At 42.1% G+C, this 23,898-nt stretch overlaps 1 protein-coding gene across 4 annotated transcripts in view; it reads right to left on the bottom strand.

Moving 5' to 3' along the window:
- IGF2BP3 (insulin like growth factor 2 mRNA binding protein 3) overlaps positions 1–22,980 on the bottom strand; it is a gene marked incomplete at its 5' end in the record, with an annotated part of 111,586 nt that extends 88,606 nt beyond the window's left edge. For all 4 annotated transcript variants that reach the window (XM_084212776.1, XM_084212777.1, XM_084212778.1 and 1 more), the window contains 2 exons: positions 21,475–21,535; positions 22,806–22,980. In XM_084212776.1, coding sequence (XP_084068902.1) covers positions 21,475–21,535; positions 22,806–22,980 — 236 coding nt within the window. The remainder of the gene's footprint in view (positions 1–21,474; positions 21,536–22,805) is intronic.
- Between the last annotated feature and the right edge of the window lie 918 nt (positions 22,981–23,898).

Here is a 23,898-nt window from a genome sequence, read left to right as displayed (position 1 = left end):
AATAAAATCAAAAGCTTTCCTTTTCACCCCCAAAACCTTTTTAAATACACTCCTTTCCCTTACACCACCACCTACCCAGGCCTGCAGTGAGTGTTTTACATCTTAAAATGCTCTTCCCCACAGGCTTTGTTCAAGGCACAAGCAGAGGGTACAGCACAAAGCCCCTTGCCCAAACTGCTCTGCACATGGAGGTGTCATCCCCAACACTACAGCAACCATGGATCAAGCAACAAACATGATTTGGCCAGAAAACAGAATCAGGTCTTAGTTTTGTAGCATTTCTCAGCTGTTTTCACTCCCTCTCAAGCAAGTAGGAGCATATTTCAGCATTTGATCATATAAATAGGCAAGGAAGGGAGAACGAAAACGCAAACCACACACAACCCTGATAAGTTTTCATTTTCAGTAAAGCAGGGAAAGTCAGCAGCTGCCTAACTGTAATAGGGAGAGCAGAAATTTTCCTTGAAGCCTGCAAAGTTTCCCTCAGACCATCATCTCAGCTCGTGATACTGCTGCAAAACAGCCACCCTAAAGTAGCGATATACTGCTCGGAAACATCAAAATAATCTCACACGGCAACCTGGAACTTGGAAGTCGGGTCCTGAGGTAGAACATAAAAGGAGATGTTCATACAACATTAAAAATACTGGGCAATTTTAATACAGCAAAACCCCAAACCACAAAATTGGCAGCCAATACACTCTTCAATGTGCTTCGAACTGTGTTGTGCCATTACTCGCTCACACTAATAGATCCAAGCTAAAATTCATGGAGTTTCATAGCAAGGAGTGCCATTCACAGAAGGGTCCAAGCCCAACAGCCCCCACACCCATAGCAGGTCTCAGCCCAGCCCCACACCCAAATTTGGCCACCAATGCTCCCACTGAACAGGGTACATCCACTGGTGAGAAGGGCAGGAAGTCCTTTGCAGAAACACTTATGCAATCTTAACAAAACTACCACCTCACATTTCATTTCAGAAGGAAACCCTTCTGAAAATCTTCTCTATGGCTCAACACCTGAAAGATGGACCAAAATAATGCAATCTGCGCTTTTAATTATCTCATGCTGAGGACTAGCACAAGGTTTAGCACTGGGCTTTTTCCTTCCCCTTGTCACATCAGAGGGCTGAAAAAGTTTGATACAACTCAAAACTTTTAGCCAGCCAAGATTTGTAGCACAGAAATAACTTGAACATTCTGAAAAGGAGAAGGAAAGGAGATGAGCAAGGAAGAAATGCCACCTTAAAATTACTAGTTGCCCTGCCACATTCACAAACAGCTAAAGAAAATGGCAAGCTAAGTACAAAACAGGTACAGTCCTGTTGTGCACCTCAATTTATGGCAATAGTGAGACACCTATTGTACAAAACTGAAAGGTCACTTCAAAAGTACAAGAGTAGCTATAAACACACCACTTAATTTGGAGCTATTTGTACCTTCATCAGTTTCTTGGCAGCAAGTAATTTTAACTTGTCACCTAGTGCACAAGTTTGAAATCTGGTGTTTACTGATGCATGTGAAATTTTTTTTCCTTCATTTTTTTCTGAATTGCAATTAGCCATGGGGGAAAAAAATATAATTGAATAAAGCTTTGAATGGCTAAGAGAGGAATCACACAGAACCAGCATAAGAGATCGTGGACGCATTTGAGATTTTGCCATTTCATGTGCTATTAGTCCCTGCCTAAGAAGTCCCGATATATTCCTTAAGAATGCCTACAAGTCCACCAAGCTTGCACCTCTTTCCCTCTCCACACACAGGAAGGAGAGCTCGAAATGACCTGGCTGTTTTTGTGCTCGCAGGAGCAGAAGGAGCAGCGAGCGACCATCTCCCACGTGCTGCCAGGACCTGCGGATGCGGCTCCCGATCGCTCCGGGATCGCTCCTCCCGCTTTCTCCCGGGCAGGGCAGCGCGAGTGATTCGAGCGATTCCGCAGGCACTCGCCCTGCTGCTCGCGTGTGAGCCCGCAGAAAACGGCTCTCAAACTCCTCTAGAAAAATCCCAAACCAAATGCAAAAGTGTAGCAGAGGGTAAGGGACAGAGCTGACGAATCCTGACTGAATTTAACAGAGCAGCAACAGCTTCCACGAGGATGCGTTCTGACTTCAGCAAGCACTCTTTTTGCACAGGGTCAGAACTCCACACAATAGGTGGGGAAAGGAAAAAGTATAGAGTATCTTCCTGGAAGAACACTCCCATCTCAGGCAGTTAGCTCTTTCAGGATGCTTTCCATCTTCCTCATGACCCTGTTTTCTTCAGCAAAGCAGAAATATGCAAAGATCCTATAGCCTTTTTATCCCAGGCAGCAGAACCCTACAGAGGGTTTTGTTATGTTCTACTTGGAAATAATCTCAAGTTTTGTTACTTTATGACTACTTGCGCATACACCAAGTGGGTAAAACAAAAGAGCAGTCCCTTCTCTTCCCATGAAGGTATTTTATTACACTAGTTTCATTTAATGTTTAGCCCATCTAGTCTTAAATTCTTAGTAAAACCCTGCCAGCACCTCTCATCAATGTGGCTCACGTAAGCCTTGTGTATGCACTTTTTCCAGTTTAAGCAGATTTCTTAATTCATTTCTCCCATTCTAAATAGGCTTTGCAAATAGATGTCAACTGAAAAAAAATCTGGGCAAATTAGGTTTGTGCTCTGTATAATAGTAAGGTTTTGGAAAGCTACTTGTGTTCACAGCATGTGAACAGGTATTCCCACTCATTTCTCTTTTTCAAAGATACCCAATAAAAAGTGTTTTGGGTAAGAAGAAAAGAGACTTCCCTGGTTTCTGTACAAGGTTACTCCATAAGCGATTGTTTGGCAATAATTTACTTTCCTTAAGAGGAATTGCACACTTTCTGATTCTTCTTTTCAGGTACTACCCAGGTAAAGAGAATTCAGTCACTTTAAGCCACTGCAGATGACCATATGCCAACATATTTCTTCTGGAGCTTTGTATTCAGGGGACACAAATATCTCTGCAACACTGAAAGCAAGTAAAACAAGCAGCCAACACTGTGCCCCTTCCCCAGGCAAGCAGCATATTTGTGCTACACGTGTGCGCAGAGACGGAAAGGGCAAAGTGCCATAAAGATGGATAATTTACTAAAAGCCATTTTAGTGATCTCTGAAGGGGTCACCTCTCTTACATCAATACACAGAACAAACATGCACAGGGACAGCCAGTGCTCCCAACCCACAAGAACCCTCCACACATATGAAACAATACTAAATATGTCTTAGGAAGAGGGTGGTGGGAGAAAGAAAATGCTGAAATTGTGGCTTTTCTCCTTCACTTCTTTTATGTATACCCTTTCATTCTCTCTCTGCCCTCAATATATACACCAGGATTTTTTCCTTCAATAGATCATGTTCCCCTTTAGTTAAAAGGGTGTCAAAATTGTCTATTTTTGCATTCTGTATTAAGTCTAACTATACACTTTCACTAATACTATCTCACTCTATGTTTTATATGACACTTAGCAAAGGCAAATCACATCAGATTGCACCTCCCCATAGGGGAAAATAATTTTAAATAAGTGAAAATAATTATAAAGCAAAGAACAATAAAGTATCATGCTTTTGTTCAGTCCCTTTTTTTTTTGTACCTCATAGATGTGTGAAAATTTTACAGAGGGGAAACAAATTTCAGACGGAAACAAAGGCAAGTATCAAAGTGACTGCACTTCCACACAGTTGTACCTACACTCTCACCAGACCCCTTCTCTCCATCCCCCCTCCCCCCTAGAGACATGCTGCCTCCTACTCCTTAATTCCCATTTCTCAACAATAACACCACTTAATAGTCTCTTATTTCAGCAGCCATCCGAATTACACACAACATTAATGCCTTAAACCCACAGAGCACAAACATACTTCTTTTAAACAAGAGCCTATGGAAAAAGACTTAAACATGTTTGAAAGCAGATCAAGTGAACATCGACAATCTTAGTCCATTCAACTGTTTGAACTCAATACCTATGGGATAGAAAGCAAATGGTCTACCTTTGCCACTCTTAAGAGCATGCAAAGAGCAAATGCTTGTTCATTTCCTGTGTTCTAGGTCTGTTCTGCCATGCTGGTTACCTGGAACAAGTCCCACCACAGGTGCAGAGTGTGCCAACACCCACCAGCACCAAGTGCTGGTACCCCCCAGCGCTGCCTCCCAGCTCGTGGTGCCCCAGCTCTGACAGCTACACGTGATGCCACTGCAAACCCACTCACCAAAACAACCCCTCTTCTCCCTGAGCTCCAAAGAATGGCACGAAGACAAAAATTGTCAGCTCTCAGCCTTACTTCACTGACAACCCAAACTGAACATAGACAGCTGGAGATGAAGCGTTTAAAAAACACCACACAGCAAAAAAACCTTCTATGGAGTGTGGGTAATGCCATACGGTAAGAACTGAGTTCTATGTGAAAAGCCCTGACAGAAACAGCCATAGAAACAAAGTTAGCAACTCTTATAGCCAAATGGAAAAGTGCTGGTAATCAACTGAATTTATAGGGGCAGGAAAAGAGGTGTCTTATTATTTACTCTGCAGCCAGCAAAATAAAAACAGGCAGGGAAAATCCCACACAAAAGCTACCCCCACACAGAGTACATTAGTTTCTCCCCCTCGGGTTGCTTCAAAGAGCTGATGCTTGGGCACAACAGAGTGAATCAGTGTTTTTAACACTCTTCTAGTGGGAAGAAAGGAAAAAAAAGGAGCCAAGTTTACAGGACAAAATAAATAATCCTTAACTCTCAATTCAGATCAGCGTGGCTGGGGGAAAAAGCAGTAGTTTTCTAGTTACAGGGTGTAGGAGGGGGAATTGTCATTATTTTCTTTATGGTAAATGGAAGTAACGATACAGACTGAGCCACTGGAGTGGCTTGTCCTGCAAGAGGTGCTGCAGTCTCTGGTTGCCCCACTCTTCACACTGAAATTTCTTAGACTTAAGCAATCTTTTCACTCTGAATTGTTCACATTTCATTCCTGAAAGTACCTCACGAACAGCAGTAAGTCCATTCAAATAAAGCTTATTGAATGGACATTCTAAGCCATCTTTACCTATAAAATTTGGGTTGTATATACTCATGCAGTTATATATCTCAGTGTGCTTTTTCCTAACAAGTAGTTCTGATAAATACAAAACCAAAGGGTCACACTACCTACCTAAAATGAAGGTACTCTGAATTTCTTTCAAAAACAAACTCAGGTTCAGTTAACTGATAAACAGAAATGTTTATATCCCTTATATTAAAAAGTATTTAATTTCTAGTATATATTACAAAGCACACTGATGGCAGTGTTACTACATTTTGTCAAATCAAGCCATTATCTTGTGAAACAGCCAGTTCATTTTGAACTTACCTAGCAGAAGAAAGGAGAAAGGTTTCAAAAACTGACTTGTTAAGAAGCATCACCACTTTTTATTTCTACATACTGATCTGGTCAGCACAATACTTGAAGAGGAAATGTTATTGCTCCAGTTTCAGACCCAATTCAGCAACTCAAGCAGACAAAACTTGGCTGAGCCACAGGCAAACTGCAGCAATACTTCTCTTTGTGTTGACTCACTTAATCCCAGACCCAGATTTAAAAGCAATCTGTACTACCGCTCAGAATGAGGATTTTCCATAAAATTTAGACAAAGAAAATTTTTTCTCAAAGCTCACACAAGACATAATAGTTGGCTCCTAACTACAATTTCCCCCTTTCATCTTGCACGTACAGCCCAGCAAAGCGGCCGCTTTGGGGAGGTGCATTATCTCAGCATTCAGAATGAAAATATGACTCTTGGATTACCTCACAGATCCCTCTGTGCTGACGATCAAATTTCCTACCACTGCCTGCAAAACACGGGGTTTGTTTACTACCTCTGCCCGGGGCGAGCCGTCAGAAAGCCGCGCACGGGGCCAGCACTGCCGCGCAGCTCCGCGCCCAACGCCACCAGCCCACCGAGCTGCCCTCTCCTTGCGCCAGTAACTCAAGCACTCTGAAAGAATCTGCAGCTTTGTGAATGGACTGCTGGCTCCACTAGTACAGCCAGAAGATTTATATGGGCACGTCCAAGTCACATCGTGCGAAACAGGCAAATCAAGCAGCGTAAGCCCAGCTGCAGTTCTTGTGTTTCTGTGGATTACCTGGATAGTAGGCTCTCACCTGTTATCATCTGCTTTTGGATTTTAGCCCAACAATTCTTCACATCACTAATTAAACTAAAAGCTTATATTCATTATTTGTGAATTCCCTTGAGTGGACCATAAAGGCATTTTAAAAAGAAAACCCTGAAGATTCTGCCATTGCCATATTAATGTTGAATTTCTCATTAAGAAGGAAAAAGCCTTTCATTTTTCAGGTGTTGTTAACAGGAAAGGCTGTTACAATTTTTTTTTTTTTTTAGTAAAGAATTAAATACTGCTTAAAATCTAATGGGAAGTTTAATGTCCTTCAGAAAAATGGGCCTATCTTTGTGTCTTGTGACTTTTATGGTTGCGTTGGTTTTGTTTAGTTCCTCCCCCTCTTTTTGGAATGGGGGTGTATGTTGTTTTTGCTAAACGCCACATTCTCTCTTTCCCTCCTCCTCTGAGCAGGGGCCTCCATTCCTTACACAGCTGTACTATGGAGCTGATTTTGTTGACCAAACTTTTTCAAACTATGGTCACTTGTAATTTATTCTCTCACCACACAACTAACTTGCAATGAACTGGGATGTGGATAAAAGTGAACACACTCACGAGGTGCATAAAATATTGAAAATAATCACCTTTAAAAGCAACAGGACTTCTAAGCATGTAAAAATATTTTGTTTACTTAATATCCTTAATGGAACACTGCGCTCAGCTTTTCTCTTTCTTCTCCCCACCCCTCGTTTTCTTCAGCCACCAAAATAGCCAAAGGCATCTCTCCCATCACCTGTTTTCCCAGTGCCCACAGGGCACTGCCACTTGGAGCAGTCACTGCTTCCATTCTGAACCAGCTATGAAAATCTACATCAGCTGTAAGAAGCAGCCCCAGACTGAAATTTGCACAGGGTTCCCCTGCAATATGTGGCCATGCAAGGAGCTAGGGAACAGCAGGTTACAAAAAACCAAAAAATCTTTTCTTTTTGCTAATTTTTTTTTTAATTTCCAGTGAATTCATCTCCTTTAAAGAACCCAAGCAGCAGGTACCAGGACTGCAATAATTAAAAAGCCAACAAGATACTTTGTTCTAAGTAGCTGCTGGATAAAGCCTCATAGTACTTTTATTTTGCACATCTTCCCTACTGCATCTCTTACTCACTAAGAGTTTGCAAACCAGTTCGAAATCCAATGGAAATAAGTAACACGTAGCACACACTATGTAAAATTTTGGCGACTTTTTTTTTGGTATGGGAGGTATGGCACCAGATTAGATCGCATCTAACAATAACTCAGTGATTCACCCTTCTCAGACTGAAATATCCAAATAAAATTAGCAGCACTCGTAGACGAATTCAGTAGCCACCATGCTGCTGAGGCCAACTGCTCAACCACGAGCCTGTGTGTGCAGAGAACATCGGAAATGCTTCCCAGATTCCTTACACCACAGCGATAGACAGGGAGTCCAACCTATTTTGGTCTCCTTCAGGTCACACTCAAGTGAAACTACAGTTGTTCATACGCAATTTGAGTTCACCGTACGCTCCAGATTAAACAAATTCGGTTGTGGGGGGAGGGTGGAGGGAGTGAAGGGGAAACAAAATAGCAAGAGTTGCTCCTCCTATACACTTATAGCATTTAATTGCAAGACCTCTGTAACACAGTCTCAGCATTTGCTACTTTTTTTTCCTTGGCTATCAAATATCACACTTAAAACATTCAGGTTGAGAACAAGCTATTTCAGAACTTAAACTGAGCATGTTATTCGGGCAGTTGAGGGACTCATCCCACTTCACCACCACCTCACTGTTCCACCCCACACGTGCAGTTTTTAAAGAAAAGCCTCTTCGCTGCCTCTCTCAGGCTCCTCTACAAAAACTGACACAAATTACTGCCCAATTCCTAAAAAAGGATCTCAGTAAACAAAGATTCCTGCGGGGTCCAGAAGATAGAAACACAAACACTCATGCTGCTGAAAACACCATCTAATTTCAAAAAGCTTGCCAGCTATATCTAGAATAAGTGAAATATCTTCTTAGTCTTGTTTTAAGTGTATATGTGAACTTCAGCTACCATACTGGGTCCCTGACATTTTCAGTTCTCTTCCACACTATAAAAGGATAGCAACAAGGGCAAACTACTTCATTTAGGCAACTGTATATATATTAATATCTAAAAATATTAATAGTCCTCGTGCTTAAAAGAACAAAATAAACTAAAAGTAAAATTAACAAATGCACAGAGCAAATCAACACTTCTAAATGTACTGCTACAGATTTCAGGCTCTTTCCAGTGTTTAGAGCCACTCAAAGTACTTAGAGTGTGTGTGCACATGCACACATGGCTTTCCTTCAGCATCCACACTGACTGAAACTTCAATTTTTATTACTGTTTTTCAGAAATACATATATTAATAAACTCTGCAAGAGGACAGCTTAGACTGACATGATAATTGAGCATTTGAAAGATACTATGCTCATCATCTGATGTTCCAGCAAAGCCTAACAATGACCTGCAGGTAATTTGCTCACATGACAAAACTTTTTTTTTTTAATTAAAAATAATTTCTACCTTTCAATCTCAAGGCAAATCAAGAAAAATGTTAAAAGTGCTGGAAAGACAAACTGTTTATTTTAAATCTTCTAGACCACACTAACAGAAAAAAAAAGTAGAATACTCCACCAGTTTTACTTCAGAAATGTCTAGTTTACTGTACATTTCCCATTACCTTTAAAATAAGTAAGCTCTTCTGTCTCAATAGCTTCAGTACAATAAGCCTTATTAACACAGGTCTAAAAGAAATTTTTAAAGTATAAATTGATGCATGCTGTAGCCAAGACAGCACGGATGCCAATTCTCACTTTGATGCTCTAGCCATCCTTTCACTAGTACACGTTGTTGAACTAATGGAATACCAGCAAGAAGAGCACTCGAGGGCTGTCTCTCACTAATGGCAATTCCACGTGGCCTTAAACTGATTAAGTGACCTAAATCAGATGAGATATAACACCTTCACCAGAGCAGTGCTAGAACCCTTAGGGTTGGCACTATCACCACCAAACAGCTTCCCTTTCTTTCTCTTGCCCTGGCAAAAGTCATCAAAAGTGACCACTCGGCTCTTTGACTTGTCATTTTTATGCTGAGTGTCAATAGATGCAGAAATTTCTTTTTTAAATGCCATTGCTTGATCCATCTTTCTGTTACTTCTTACTTCTATTATTGGTTACTTGCAAAGAGAAACAAATTTGGTGTATGGCTTTCAAACATTATTTTCACTTTTTTAGTAATTTTCTCTGAAGAATTCTCCTCCACAAATTCAATGCTATTCACTTGCACAAAAATTTTGTGGAGAGAAGAGCTCCAAATGAAATTATTTCATTTGTACTTTCAGAAAAAAGTAACATGTTATTTAGAAGACCTCCACAGTCTCCCATCAAAAGATTTTATACCCTTGAAGGATAGAATGTGCCACCCTTCAGCTGGTACATAGAGCTAAAGAGATACACCTTGCACACCATGCAAATATTTCTTTTTTTACTTTCTTTTTTTTTTTTTTTTTGAGCAATAGGTTTGGTGAGGGTAAGTATATCTACACCAGTAAATCCTCATGCACAGTAAATAATTTGTACTGCCATAGTTGAAGCATCGCAGATCGCGTGTAAAGAGTCCTTTGCAATATTTTATATTGACTTAATAGAAATGCTGTTAGTTATATCTTGCATTAAACTTCATTTTTAAGAATTACCAAAACAATCTTCTGTGCTTTTGTCGTAGCAGCTTTGATTAGTGCACACAGGCTTACATAGTATAATATATGAAAGCAATCCCTGAGCTTTCATACCAGGGCTTGATTAAAGCCTTAGAGTATCATTTCATTCTGTTCAACTGGAAAAGTCAACAACTAAAATTCAATTGTTCACTGACTTTAAATTATGCAACATTTCAATTCTACAATTTCTTTCAAAGGGAGATTATTCTAAAAAATTGTTTGTATATAAGAGGTGTAAGTGTATTTTCTTCAGCAACCTTTACAGTTAATATATATTAATTTCCTCCACATTAGTAATACTATTAAAAAAACTACCTTGACTTTAGGTAGTGGCATATAGAGCAATTATAGGATAATTTTATCACCTTGTAAATAATTTCCTTTTTTTTTAATAATTTCTTTTTCACAGAAAACAGGATATAGCACCAGGTTTTGAAGATGAATATCACAAACAGCACTGACTCTTTCACTGTAGATTTGAATACACTACCATGACCAGAGAACAAAAAATAAGAGTTTACATTTCTGCACAGAAAAGTACACTCTTTACATAGCATTTAACACTGACACTGTTTTAGTTCACTTCACAATAAATTAAGCAAAATTGTAATTTTTGATTAGTTACTCTTAAAGAAGAGAAAAGGTTTATATCATGCTACAGCTAACCAGTTAAATCATAAGTATAATTTATAAGTTAATCACCATTAACGTCAAGATTATTTGCATTTTGTGAGCTGCAGTTTCCAAAGACATGGCATTTTGCTGGGTATTTAAATTAAGATTATGAGCAAAGTTCATATGAACAAAGATGATAATTTTGACCACATTTAATAAATTATTTAGCAGATAATTAGTTTGAATTTAGTTTGTATACAGATGTGCAAGCTTATTATCACACAAGACAGTAATTACTATCTTATTTTTACAATCATATGGTGCTGATTCATAAACAGAGATACCCAAATTAGGTGGTACTTGCCCCCACAAACAGACTGAGTTGCTTTTACCTGAGAGCACAGTTTAGCATAGTTTAAATATGTCTCTCAAAGCTTCTAAATTCAGCCATTCCACCTGGATATAGATATATCCAACTACTGAGGATTTAAGAACACTTTTTTAAAGACCCAGAGAAAGTTAAAATAGCAAATAAAAAAAAAAAAAGCTTAAGGAAGACTGTGGTGTTGTAAGGTATTTAACCACATATATAAGTCATCCTTCTTTGAGGGTTACTAACCACTTTTTGCTAACACTACTGCTTGTGCATCTTCTTTACTCCCCACCATCATCCCCCAAAAATTCTGCTTATTTCAAACCATGCTGGCACCAGCTTTGTGCCTAGAGCTGGACTAAGCAACAAGACAAAACTACCAGTAACGACCAGAACCCGAACTTCCAAAAACCCCAAAACAAAGCAATCACTCCTCCCCTCCTCCCCTAAACCTCAAAGACATGCTTTAATACTGCATAGCCACATACACGAGAGCAAGGGAGGTTCACAGGGCTGAATGCTAGAGGGAAAAGAGATCAGGGCACCTCCTCAAGCCCCCAAACCCGGCCAACCTCTCCTTATCTCACCCCAATCTCAACAGATAAGTGACACACCACAGCCAGCTCCAGAAAACTATCACTGCTCTAATGCCATTTGTTCCCCTGGAATCTGCAGGCTTTCATCGTGGTAAAACATGGGTAAGTTTTGAACAGACTTTTCCATGCTTTGCCCCTTTTTTTTTCCCTTTTACTGCCCTTTTCTCCCAAAGGTACCACCCAAAATGATACACCTGGGGACACAAAGGAGAACCATGTCAGAGAGGCTTTCTAGAATACAAAATCACAAAATCTGGTTTAAAAAGTTACGATTAGCTTCAACTTTGATTTGAGAAACCACCATTTTTTGAAGTGTTCCAGCACAAAACACAGCGCTGCTATAGAGAGGGACTGAAATAGCCACACGTGCGGCGCTGGATCTGAACAGAAGTCTCAGTTTCACGGTAAGATGCTGAGCTTAGCGTGTGCAAAACCAGTAACAGTCGTTCTGGGTGAACTCTGTGGATCAGGTGACGTGAGCCCAAGGGCCAGGAAGAAAAGCAATATACATAAGCTTATTATTTGCCACAGAGGCAGGCAAAACCAACCACAGCCAGTGAATGAAATTCTGTGATTTTAGCAAAGCTAGTCAAACACAAAGGTAGAGCAATCCTTATAATTTCAAGACTTCAGCTAATGACAAGTCTTCAAACTGTTTTCCCAAGACTACTTTCAAGAAAAAATTGGTAGCTTCAACTATAAATATGTAAAACACAATTCTGCTCGTACTTTGAGTTCAATTGAACAACTGTCATAAAGCCCAGTTGTACTAAGGGCATGTACATCACTTTTATCTAAAACTTACCATTCCATGTTAAATGCAGAATTTTGGACATATTTGCATGTTAATCATATCTTGTTTAAGACTAACCAGTGCAAAAGAATGGGTAGAAATCACATGATTTATAAAAATCCTCAAGCGCATGAGAGGAAAAAAAAATGAAAATTTCTGAATAGAGGTGTATAATACATTCTAAATAAATACAATAAGCAGCAACCCTGAGCAAGGCATCAAATAGAACAGGAACTCACCATTTGCTATTAGGACTCAGACCTTCACTGAGGAAAAAAAATCTTAGTATTTAATAAAAAATTGTCTTCTACTTTTTGACTATTACAACAATGTGGGGTGTTTGGTTGCTTTAGGGGGTGGATTTTTTTTTTAAAGTATTTTAGCAGAATAAGCATTCTGATGGATCTTCAAATGAACCAGTATCAGCAGGACAAGAACAATTTTACACCACTCCTACTGAGTTCCAGAATTAAACTCTGAAAAGAAATTTAGTAATGACTACACAGTACCTTTTAAAAAAACCAACAGTTAGAGCTGTCCATCTCTTAATTATTTCTCATTCTATGTTAAAAGTTTCTGTGCATGTAGAAAACTTGTACAATCAGGTAACAAGTAGTGAGATGCACTGCTGCAGCACTTCTCTCAGGCCAATAGTAATGCCTCCTGATCAGCAATGGCAGTTTTTAACACTTTTGGGTAGCATAAAACCAAGTTAGGCTGCTGCCCACCACCACCTAGAACTCGTTTAAATAATCAAACTCCTATTAACACAAACCTCACCGTGTGAGAGCTCTTGCTGCTGATCAGCCCCAGCACCCACTGAGATCGATACTGCTAAGAGACACTTAGCATCAAATCCCTCTGGCTTGACCCTGGTGAACAGCTCCCTCTGTACACCAGAGCGATGGTTTTCCGTGAAGAAAGATGTGGTTCATTCAGGAATCTTGTTGCCTTGGTAGGAAAGACCCCCGTGCTCTCTACAGCACCAAAGTACATAACTCTAACAAACTAGTAGCTCAATGGTGAGGGGAGCCTGTGCAAGCTGGTGTACAGTTAGCAAAGTAATTTGAAAAATTATTTCTAAATTAGCTGCAATAGTCCAAGATAGACAATTTTTTTTACCTAACCATTACCTGCATAAGTTTGCCTCCAAAGTTTCACCAGAAAATAATTTAAAGCATGCATATCAGAATTCATATTAAAAAAAGGATAATATTTACATTATAAATATAATCTATGGCCATAGATTAAACTACTAGCTAAATTCCTCTAGCATCCCACTAATTATGTTTTCCAAACACTGTTCTAAAGAGAATCTTCTTTGAAATTTTTATTTTAGATGTAGGAGGAAAAATTGAACTATTCTTCCATGATAACCAGGAAGCCACCATCACAAAAAATTCCCTCAGTGTGTATGAACCAAATAATCCACTCCATCACCAAAAATAAATTTCTGGATTATCTGTTCTGTAACTGTTTTAAAACTACTGTTTAAAAAAAACTACCAAACAAACAACTGGTGTCTTTTGCCTTTGCTAGATATATGCATTTTGCCTATCAAAGCCAGAGACATTTTGTCAGCTGTGTTTCCCAGGAGTCTCCCTGCCACACACTGGGGACTCAGGATTCCCTCTGATAGCAGGGGAGAGGGGGCAGAGAGAGCACAGGATCAGGCCCTGGGGTGAAAGTTGTGTGGAGCACCTGCACAGCACAACTCACCCAGGGCAGGGATTCCCCCACCCCTCCCCTTGCTCATAGCCAGCCCTCCTGCCCTGATTGTTCCTAGAAAATTAGAACTGGACCTTGATCAATGCATGCTAGATATTTAATGAATAATTCCAAATCCAAGCCCAACAAGGTTTTTACTCCCTCTCTGACTGGTCTTTAATATGAAATTTCAGGAAAATAAGTAACTGCAAATCCAGCTAATAACTTAAGCTTATTATTTTTTCCAACAGAAATTTTTGTTCACACACACTAGAATTCCCTTTATTGGGAATTCTCATTTCTACACTAGGATTTTTAAGGCTCCATTAAGGTGAAGTGAGCTCCATTTTTTAGGAAAAACGTATAGAACATGCGCATTTAACAGTTAAAAATTAGAAAACAATTTACCAAAACAATAAAAGAGTCTACTTTCAAAGAGGAAAAATGTATTAGACACATGGTGTAGACTACATATTTTAAAATAACATTCCTAAAGTTCAGCTAAGCATGAAAGTTAATCTTTCAAAAGTGAACATTCAGCTCCAGTTGTGTTCAAGGGTATTGGTACTAGGAAAAAAAAAAAACCAAGGAAAAAAACACCAAAAAAACTCCCAACCTTACTATTTTTATAAATTCTCCAGATATTTTTAGCTGGTCCCTTCCTAAACTGCAAATTATTTTATGGTAATACAATCTTTTAAAATGCATATGTGGCTATATATATACACACACACACAAGAGACACACATACACATTCTCTTAGAAACTACTGATTGGTGAGAAATAATGCAGAGGCTACAGTCACAAGATAATCAAGACACCAAAAAATTTCAAATGGAGTAAAGCCCTTCCCAGCTGAAGATTCTCCATTTCAAGGCGGTTTCATTTCTGTACTTAGTCCCATACCCAAGAAGAGTCAGATCCCTCTTGGACTCATTATTTGTGATCTTATCCAAATTATAACTTAATTAAAAGCACAGAGTCCCTCATTTTGTGTGAGTGGCAGTTTTCCATTCATTCAGGCCTGCAAAGGGACAGTTTGAGTAGATGCTGATTCCCCTGCACCATGAAGAGGCAGGCTATAGGGGAAGCACATGGCTGCTGGGGCTGTGCTGAACAGGAGACATTTTATGCTATAGGTTCCTCTTGTGCCAGCTGTCGCAGTAATGCAAGTCAGCAAAATAACAATTAATATTGTAATTTTTCATTTGGAAATTTCAATGCACTGGCAGGAAAAAAAAAAAGGGAAACCACCTTTTTTTGGCCCCACTCTTTTACTGCCTTTACACACACAGAATTTTAAGGTTTACTAGGGTCAATTAATATTGATTAATATGCACTTCATTTGCTAAGTATTCCACTACATCTATCGAGATTTTTTGCTCTGTAAAAATATATCCATCTTTGAAAACACACTCACAAACCAATATTGCAGATCTGGAAAGAAGCAAAACCAGGAGATAATACAAAATTACAATTTTTTTGATACTTACCACAAAAACACAGGAGGTCTTGCTCCCACACAGAAATTTTTCAAAGCCAAATCACATATTCCAGTTGATGACAAGGAACAACTATCACTGAAGTATCCAGATGGACAGACATGGCCAGAGAGGGTGGGTAACACCTCTGTGTTGGAGGTGTGCTGGTCTCCCCAGCATACCTCCAACACAGACACACAAGGAGATTTTTGGATGGCATATCCAAGATATTATCCTCATTTGGACAACAGAGGTAACACCCACCCAGCAAAGACGCAGGGTGAAAAGCAATTCAAGTGCCTACATTTGACATGCCCAGGAAAAAAAGAGTAAAGGAAAAAGTATGGAAGCGTGTGACAAACTATAAAATAATGCTGAAGTATTTGATTCCATCATGAGTCTAGACAAAATAAGGGAAAGTTATGGTTTTATCCTAGCTTTCCACAGTAGTTAGCATATAACTTTACATAAGTTCTATATTCTCCATCGTTGGAGATGAAGAATGGACTCATGTGGAGACATTTTTCATATGAAAATAAAAGTGCATTAAGATATAATGGCCTTGAAACACTCTAAAACTACTAAAGCACCTTGATATTGCTAAATGTATCAAACTTATTCAAACTTTCTAATCCATTCCCCTCTATATACAAAGCATGAAGTTGTCATCCGTACTTAGATTTTAGAGCATTCCATTTTTGCAGGTGCTCTCTATCCATTTATTGATTCTGAATAATCAAATTCCAATAATAAATTTTACTCTTAAATGACAATAAAAAAGGCACAAGACAACAGTGATGTAGGAGCTATCTCACTGGGCTCATGTAAGGATGAACTCACCAGAAGAAAGTATGTCAAGCTGTGGTCCATGCCACTATGTATTTTTTACCAAAATCCCAGGACAATAAAATACTAAAAGAGACGACGACCCTGAGGAGAGGAACAGGTAAAAGGAGTGAAGAATCTTTTTTGTGATGTTCCCTGAAGGACTAGCCCTATCCATGGCTAAGTATTAGGTGTATTTTAATTCTGTCTGCCTCCCTCTCTCACCAGCATTATGGGAAGCATCACATTTTCTGTTAGGTAGGTAAAACTCAGGCCATTAAAAAATTTTCAGGTCAAAACCAAGCATTTGAAGTCCACCCAGTAGCTAGCCAGCAGCCATAAAAGGACTCCAGCACTGTAGATTCCTATCCTCTGCACTTAAAAGAGTGACTGAAATGAACACAGCCCCATTTTAGAAAAATGCCACCTTCAAGGTCTCAAAAATGTGGAAAGTGTTATTACCCCATGCTTGAAGGGAAAAAAAGGGAGAAATAAATATCTTAAACATTTCCTAATTGTATTTTTACTACCCTTGAATTACACTTCCAAAATGATATTTTTTTATTCCACTCCTTTAAAATTTACCCTATCTATGTACAATTTAAAGTCCACTACAAGTATATTTCTCAGGGTACCTTCTGTAAAGGAAAGTTAGCAAAACGAGAACAGGACCAACCTTTCAGGACACACATTTACAGCTGTGTTTCATGTGCTCCAGCTGATTTTTAAAAACTGCAGCAAGAAGGGATTTTTTCTTAATTAATGATCAAACAGCATGAGGAACTATAAAAATTAAATTTCCCACAATGTAACAGTTAATAGGGTTGGTGAAGCTTATCTGGCTTTGTCATAACCACTCATTGTCTGTATAGGAATAGTCACAACTGGTGTTTCCACTCTAGTTGTAAAATTTCAAAGATTAAAACAAACAAACAAAAAAATCTTCTGTTCACATCTGCAAAAACAAATGTGGAAACAGAATAAAAACTTTAAATCCCTATGTGAAGTTTTGGCCCTGCACTCTCAAAAACACTAAGTTTGCGCACAGAAAAGAGAACAGATACAGCTAAGAAATGGCGTATTTTCTAACATGTCTTCTTTGAGCATATTTCTAACTACTTTATATTTGCAGAAGCAAAACTAAAACTCAATGCCACTAATTTTTTTTTAAAATAACTATGACCATTGTAGGCACCATGTATACTTTAGCCTAACAAAACCATTTCCCACCTTCTTCTGCACACAGGACACAAACCTTCATTATACTGAAAATTAGCAACACAACCCAATTCCCATCTAATGGTCACTCCTGGAACACAGCTGGCTGCAAGGGGGACTTGGGGCCCTTTTTCCTCAAATCAGCCTTTGGACACCTCAGCACCAGAGGTGAAGCCCAGCTGGCAGGCCATTGCTCCCCCCAAAGAGCAGCATTACCCTTAGGGTGCAGCTCTGTTACCCACTTCTCCTGCTCCCTTCCCAAACAAATCCCCCAGAAGAGACACAATGAATTTATTTTCTCAACAAAGAGCCCTCGAGGTGGGGAAAAAAAATAAATTAACCTGCCAACTTGAAAAAACACCTCATCATTAGCACGAGTGAGGTGCTTGTGAACATTTGAGGTACCTGAGGCCCCAGGAGCAGGCAGAGTGGATCAGGTCTGGGGGGGAAGCCCACCTGGACATGGAAGCCAGGCCGGGAGGCTGCGCCAAGCGCATCCCCAGGTGCCCAGAGTTAGCGCCTGCCCTCCCCCCTCATTACGCACAAGTGACATCAGGGCCATTTGAATAATCAGATTGCAGCCTACATCGCCTCGTGAGATGCCAGCTGCTCCTGGATTGCGCCGAGGTAGTGCCCAAGGCCTCGCACCACAAGTTCCACGGGGGCCATGGGCAGCCACCACCCTGCTCCCGCACTGCCGAAAACTCATCGGAGCGCTGGATGTGACTAACGGTGCCCTGCCTTCCCTCGCTGAGCATGACTCGCAGGCAAAATCATCACAATGCCTCCTCTAACTTTTGCATAAAGTGACCTAAACCCTTAAATATTGCAATAGCCTTCTTCCACACCAAGGGGTCTGAATGCAGAAATGCTGCATTCCTTTGGCATTCCCTCGAGATTTCAATAGTAAGTCAGGAATCTACTCCTGAGCTTATTAAATGCTTTGCACCTCCCCCAAAGTAATTCCCCACCCTTCCATCAAGAAAACCTTGACCAGGGCTCTTTTTTTCAACCACAGCCTATCTCCTGGTCTGTTTTTTAAATACTTCCAGGGAAGTGGTGGGGGTAGGAAAGCCACACACAGGCTCTCTCCTTACTTCCTTCCACAGCAGGTAGGAAGGCAATTTTGCAAACCTGGGTGTGCCCACTTCAAATCAGAAGATCCAGCAAAGGCTGGAATGCAGTGACTACTGGGCCCAAGAATTTCGCCCTGAATAGCAAGCCAGGCACACTCCATGTCTTCCAGATTCAGCTCAACTTTATGGCAACCCTAGCTGACACCACCTCTTGACCTTCCCTTGTGTGACAAGGATATGGATTACCAAACCCTTACCCTTTCCTCCTGCGCACCTCAGCTCTCTCTGGAGAAAGATAGCCACAAGCTACCTTTGTGAGTGATAATGTGCACACTCTGATGAAAAAATATTAAAAAAATAAAACAACAGAAACCCCCATAAAAATCGTGTTTAAGGAGGCTGTGAGGAGGGGAGCTAGGAGTCTCCCTGAAGCGGCCTCAAAGCAGCAGAGGTCAATACAATGTATTGAATAATTTCGTTGCACTACAAAACAACTTTTGCTCTTACGAAGTAGTCATTTGACCAAACTATTAATTGCACTCTCATGCTGAAAGACAGACTTGACACGTCCACTTTTTTTTTTTTAATGGCGTCACTTCTCCAGCCATATCTCGCCCACTGGAGAGCACAGGGATCTTTGGAAAGCACTTCCCGGCCTTACAGCATGCAAACACACTGGGTGGGCCTGGCCAGCAACACCCCCCACCACACCCCAGCTGCTCCTGCACCTTCCCCTGCTGCAAAAAGATACAAAGACTACAAATAAGCAACTTTGAAAACACCTTAACCACTTTCACCAACAACCCTCAACATTTGAAAACTAGGCTTTTACATGTAACTACCATCTCCAAATATGCGCCCAGTAAGCAATGTTTAGAAAAACAAGGGAAAAAAATCTCCAACTTTTTGACATCCTCCTCCCCCCACCCCACCCCCCCCCAAAAATTAGACATTTATAAAAGGAACAAGAGAATCACTATTACATATGGAAGCCACTGAACGAATTTCAAGTGGCTCTCCATATTAGATTTTGGGAGAGGGGGAGCAGAAACAAAGGGGAAGGAAGTACAGTCATGAAAAACACAATTTAATTTTCTGTTAAACAGTAATATAAATCTGAACTATATCTAATGCATTCCAACAAGATAATGCACGATGAAACGGTGTTTTAACAAATAAGGGCTTTGGGAGAAGCAACACGGGTATGCTGATACAATTACATCTACAATTTTTTCAATATGCCTATATGCAGGCAACGCATGCCTAGAAAAGTGCTTGAAGTTCAGTGCAGAATTCTTTTCAACAAGTTACAGACAGATAAATGTTTCTGATAATTGCTAATTCACAAATAGGACACGGTATCCCATACAAAGAATGGACTTTTACACCATTTCAGCTGGCAGCTGAAAGAACAGAAAGATACTTTTAAACACATTAAACAATTACTAAAAAAAAAAAAAGCTGGGGAAGCACCAGTGATTTTAAATTCACCGTTATATGAGTGTAATTAATTTATTTTCAAAAGCATAAATAGAATGCTCTTTGTGCAAGCTTAAGATTAACATGCATAACAGTAAATGTATTAGACTAATAGGAAATCATCAATTTTTATATGTCCCATGGAACTTTCTTCTTAAATCTAAAAGTATATTCCATCCACAACAGCATTTTTCTATACAAAATCTATTAAATGCAGGCTACTGTAATTCAAAACTACATGCATTGCTTATTAAAGGAGAAAGAGCACATACACCATATTAATTTTCAATGAAAAGTATCAAATAAATACAACCATAAAGAGTCACATGCAATGAATTTGTCCAGAGAGGGGTTCCCCCTTCCCTTAACTAGAACAAAAAACCTCCATACTTTCTCAAGTGAAGCTTTCTTCTAACACTGAACACATGCTCAAACTTCTAATTCTCAAAATACCATGATACAATGCCTATCGAGACAGATAAACCATCTTTTCCAATCAACTATCTTAAAAAGACTGCACTTTTAAAAATAATCCTGAAATAGTAGAAGTCCTTGTAATAAAGTTTCACAGACAGACATACTTCCCAGATTGAATAATGGAGTGCAGGAACAAGCACGTGGAAAGTTTGATCTATTTTTTTTTTTTACTCTCTAGTGCATGCCAGGTTTTCTATCATATAAATATTTGTGAAAGAAGCAGGCTGAATTGCTATAGGCAGCATAAAAATACTACGGCTTTATTCCAAATATTGCTTCTTTACATGAGGCCCAACAAAATTACTGCCTTGCAAAAATTAAACGTTTGTTTAGAAATTAAGGATGCATAAATCCTGTCCTTACTGGGAAGGAGTCCTTCTCCTGCTGCTTCTATAGAACAGCTCAAAATAGCGATGATAAAATCCTCTCAAATACAGATGAGACTTCTACTATGTGCCTGTAAAATGCTGCAGATTCCAACATGGCAGGATCAAAAAAATATAACCACCAGTATATTTACAAGGTGCTTTTTGTTGCTGAAGCAGAGCTCACGTGCTTGCCCGTTATACGGTGCACAACACCACATTTCATTTCCTGCTAGCACACAGATTTTAACTCTTCTCATGGAACTTTAAAATTTAAAAATCTATACCATCATTTGCCGTCAGACCATAATAATTTGCTTCTCCGATAGAAAGGTGCCTTTTTTAAAAAAATAAATTAAATAGTATCACTGCTGCCTAACCAAGACACTACATTATAAAATACATGGGGTGATTCTAGAAAACGTCTCGGACTGCACTGAGTGCACGCCTGTGGGTTTAAGAAAGCGGTCCATTTATCTACAGGGAAGAGAAACACAAACCTAAGCATTTTTCAAATTGCTTCTCACTGGATAACTGAGGGCAAGGGGCGGTGCGGGGAGGGGGGGGCTGGGGGGTGTGGATAAAAATAAATTACCTTTGTCTTTTCGGGACCGAATGTTCAACTTCTATGAGTTTCCCATGCAGCTCCACTTTACCTGCCGAGATAAACAGAAAGGGGAAAATATTCGAGCGCGGCCGTGCGTCCCCGTCTCCAGGAGCGGGCTCGCAGGGGTGCGAAGGAGGAAACAGGAGCGCAACACGTTAGCCCATTCATCGGCAGCCCGGGCAGCGGCGGCGGAGCGGGGCCGCGGCGCCCGCGAAGGCGGCACAGCCCGGCGCCCGGGGCCGCGCCGCTGCCGCGGGGGAGCCGCGCTGCCCTCGGCGGGGCCCCTTCCCCCGCCCCGCTGCAAACAGACCGCGAAACGTCGTGTGCGGGAGCCGGGCTCGGCCGCGTCGCGGGGAGGGGGAGCGGGGGTCCGCCACCCCCCGTGCCGCCAACTTCGGGCGATTTTCTGCGCGGAAGCGGGCGGGAAGGGAGCCGAAGGGAAGCGCGGAGCGCAGCCCGAGCCCATCTCCTCCGAAGCAGCCTCTCCCAGCAGACCTGAGCCCATCTCCTCTGAGGCAGCCTCTCTCGGCAGACCTCCGCAAAGCCGCTTCACGCGAATTTTTTTTTTTTTTTTTTTTTTTAAAGCACACAAAAACAGGATGTCGGGCCGGGAGCCGGCGCTGCTGGAGGCGGTGATGGGTGCGTGAGAGCAGCGAAGAGAAACCGAAATAAATAGCAGGGCAGCGCGGGGCGGGGGGGCAGGCAGGGCTGCCCCCTCCCAAGTTTGGAGCAATTCGGAGGCTCGCCCCCAGCCCTGCGGCCTAAGCCGAGCCGAAAGGAGCCTCAGCCCGCTCCGGGGGGAGGCGGCCCCTGCGAGGGGCTGCGGGGGAGTCCAGCTGTGCCCGGGGGGTGTGTGCAGCCGCTGCCCCGCGCAGGGCTCCGCGCCCGCAGCCCGCCTCCGCCTCACTGCACTCACCGCCCGCCCCCCCCCCCCCCCCCCCCATTGCAGCGAGGGCCCCCGGGCGGGCAGGGCTGGCCGTGGGGCTTGGAAAAACATGGGAACCGCCGCGCCGCGGGTCCCTGGGCCCAGGCTCCCGCCCCTCCCCGGCCACTCCCGGGGGGCCGCCGCCGCGTAAGCCCCGCGCAAAGGCTCCGCGGGAAGGCCGGGCGGCTCCGGCCGCGCTCGGAAAAAAAACCAGTTCCCACCTCACCTGAGGGCGGAGGGAACAGGAACCCCCCCGGCCCCCCTCAGCACCCCCCAGAGAAGCGGCGCGGCCCAGGCCGCCGCTGCAGCCGCTCCGCGGCCGCGGAAGAGCTCGAGAGGCGGGAGCCGTCGGGGCTGCGGGGACAGGGCGGGGGTGGTGGAAGGGGCCGCTCACCTGAAAGTGCCTCGATGGCCTTCATGGCCCAGCTCTCGTCGGGGCAGTCCACGAAGGCGTACCCCGTCTTCACCAGGAACTGGCCCGAGAAGGGTATCTTGGAGTCCTTAAAGAGACTTTCCAGGTCGAGAGGGCTGACGTTCTCGCCGAGGTTGCCGATGTAGAGCTTGTTCATCTTCCTGGCGGCTCGGGGAGGCGCGCACCGCGGGCTGCAACCCTCGTCTTGCGAGAGGAGGTGGGGAGGAAGGGGGAAATAAAACAAAATGCGATGGAGGAAGGAGAGAGCGAGAGAGAGACAGGGAGAGGAAAAAAAAAATCAGATCTGCAGCTTGTGTCCCTCCCTCTCTCTCTCTCGGGGTAAAAAAAAAAAAAAAAAAAAAAAAAAAGAAGAAGAAAAAAAAAAGGGGAAAAAAAAAAAAGAAAAAAAAAAAAAAAACGTGGCCAAACGGGAGCCCTAAGTGCCTGCCGTGCTACCCGGGCGCATGGGGGGCACGGGGGAAACACCCAGCGCCGGGGCCGCGGATGGCGGGCTGAGAAGAGGAAAAGGAGGAGGGGAGGGGAAAAAAAAACTACTTTTTTTGTCTTGCCCCCAAGCCCCTTTGGCAGCAGCAGGCGGACTATGAAAATGTCACACTACGTGCATGCAGGCGCCGCCTCTCCGTATTAAAAAAAAAAAAAAAAAAAAAAAAAAAAAAGAGAGAGAGAGCGAGAGAAGGGGAGGGGGAGGGAAGGACGGAGAGAGAGAAAAAAAATTACTTGAATATTCCGGCTTTTTGAATGAGCCACGTGTTCAAACTACAAATCAACTTCTCACGTGAGGAATCCCAGCTCTTCAATTAGCGAGTGGATGGGGCGCACACACACTCGCGGAGGAGGAGGAGGAGGAGGAGGAGGATGGCTGGGGTGAAGGACGGGGAGAGGGGTGGGGGGAGGCTGGACAGGACAGGACAAGTTTAGAGAGGGCCGGAGGGCGGGGGAAATGGAAACCAGAGTTGGGTGGGCTCCGGTCTGCGCCGCCTCTGCCCTTCCGCGGGGGGAGTTCGCTCTGCGCGCCCCCTCCGCCCAAAAACGGCTGGGCGGCCGCACCTCCCCC

This window comes from Fringilla coelebs (genome assembly GCF_963513975.1).
Source record: "Fringilla coelebs genome assembly, chromosome: 1".
In the NCBI taxonomy this organism is placed as follows: Eukaryota; Metazoa; Chordata; class Aves; order Passeriformes; family Fringillidae; genus Fringilla; species Fringilla coelebs.
Note: the sequence above shows the minus strand (reverse complement) of the source record. Positions and strands in the feature narration are given on the sequence as shown.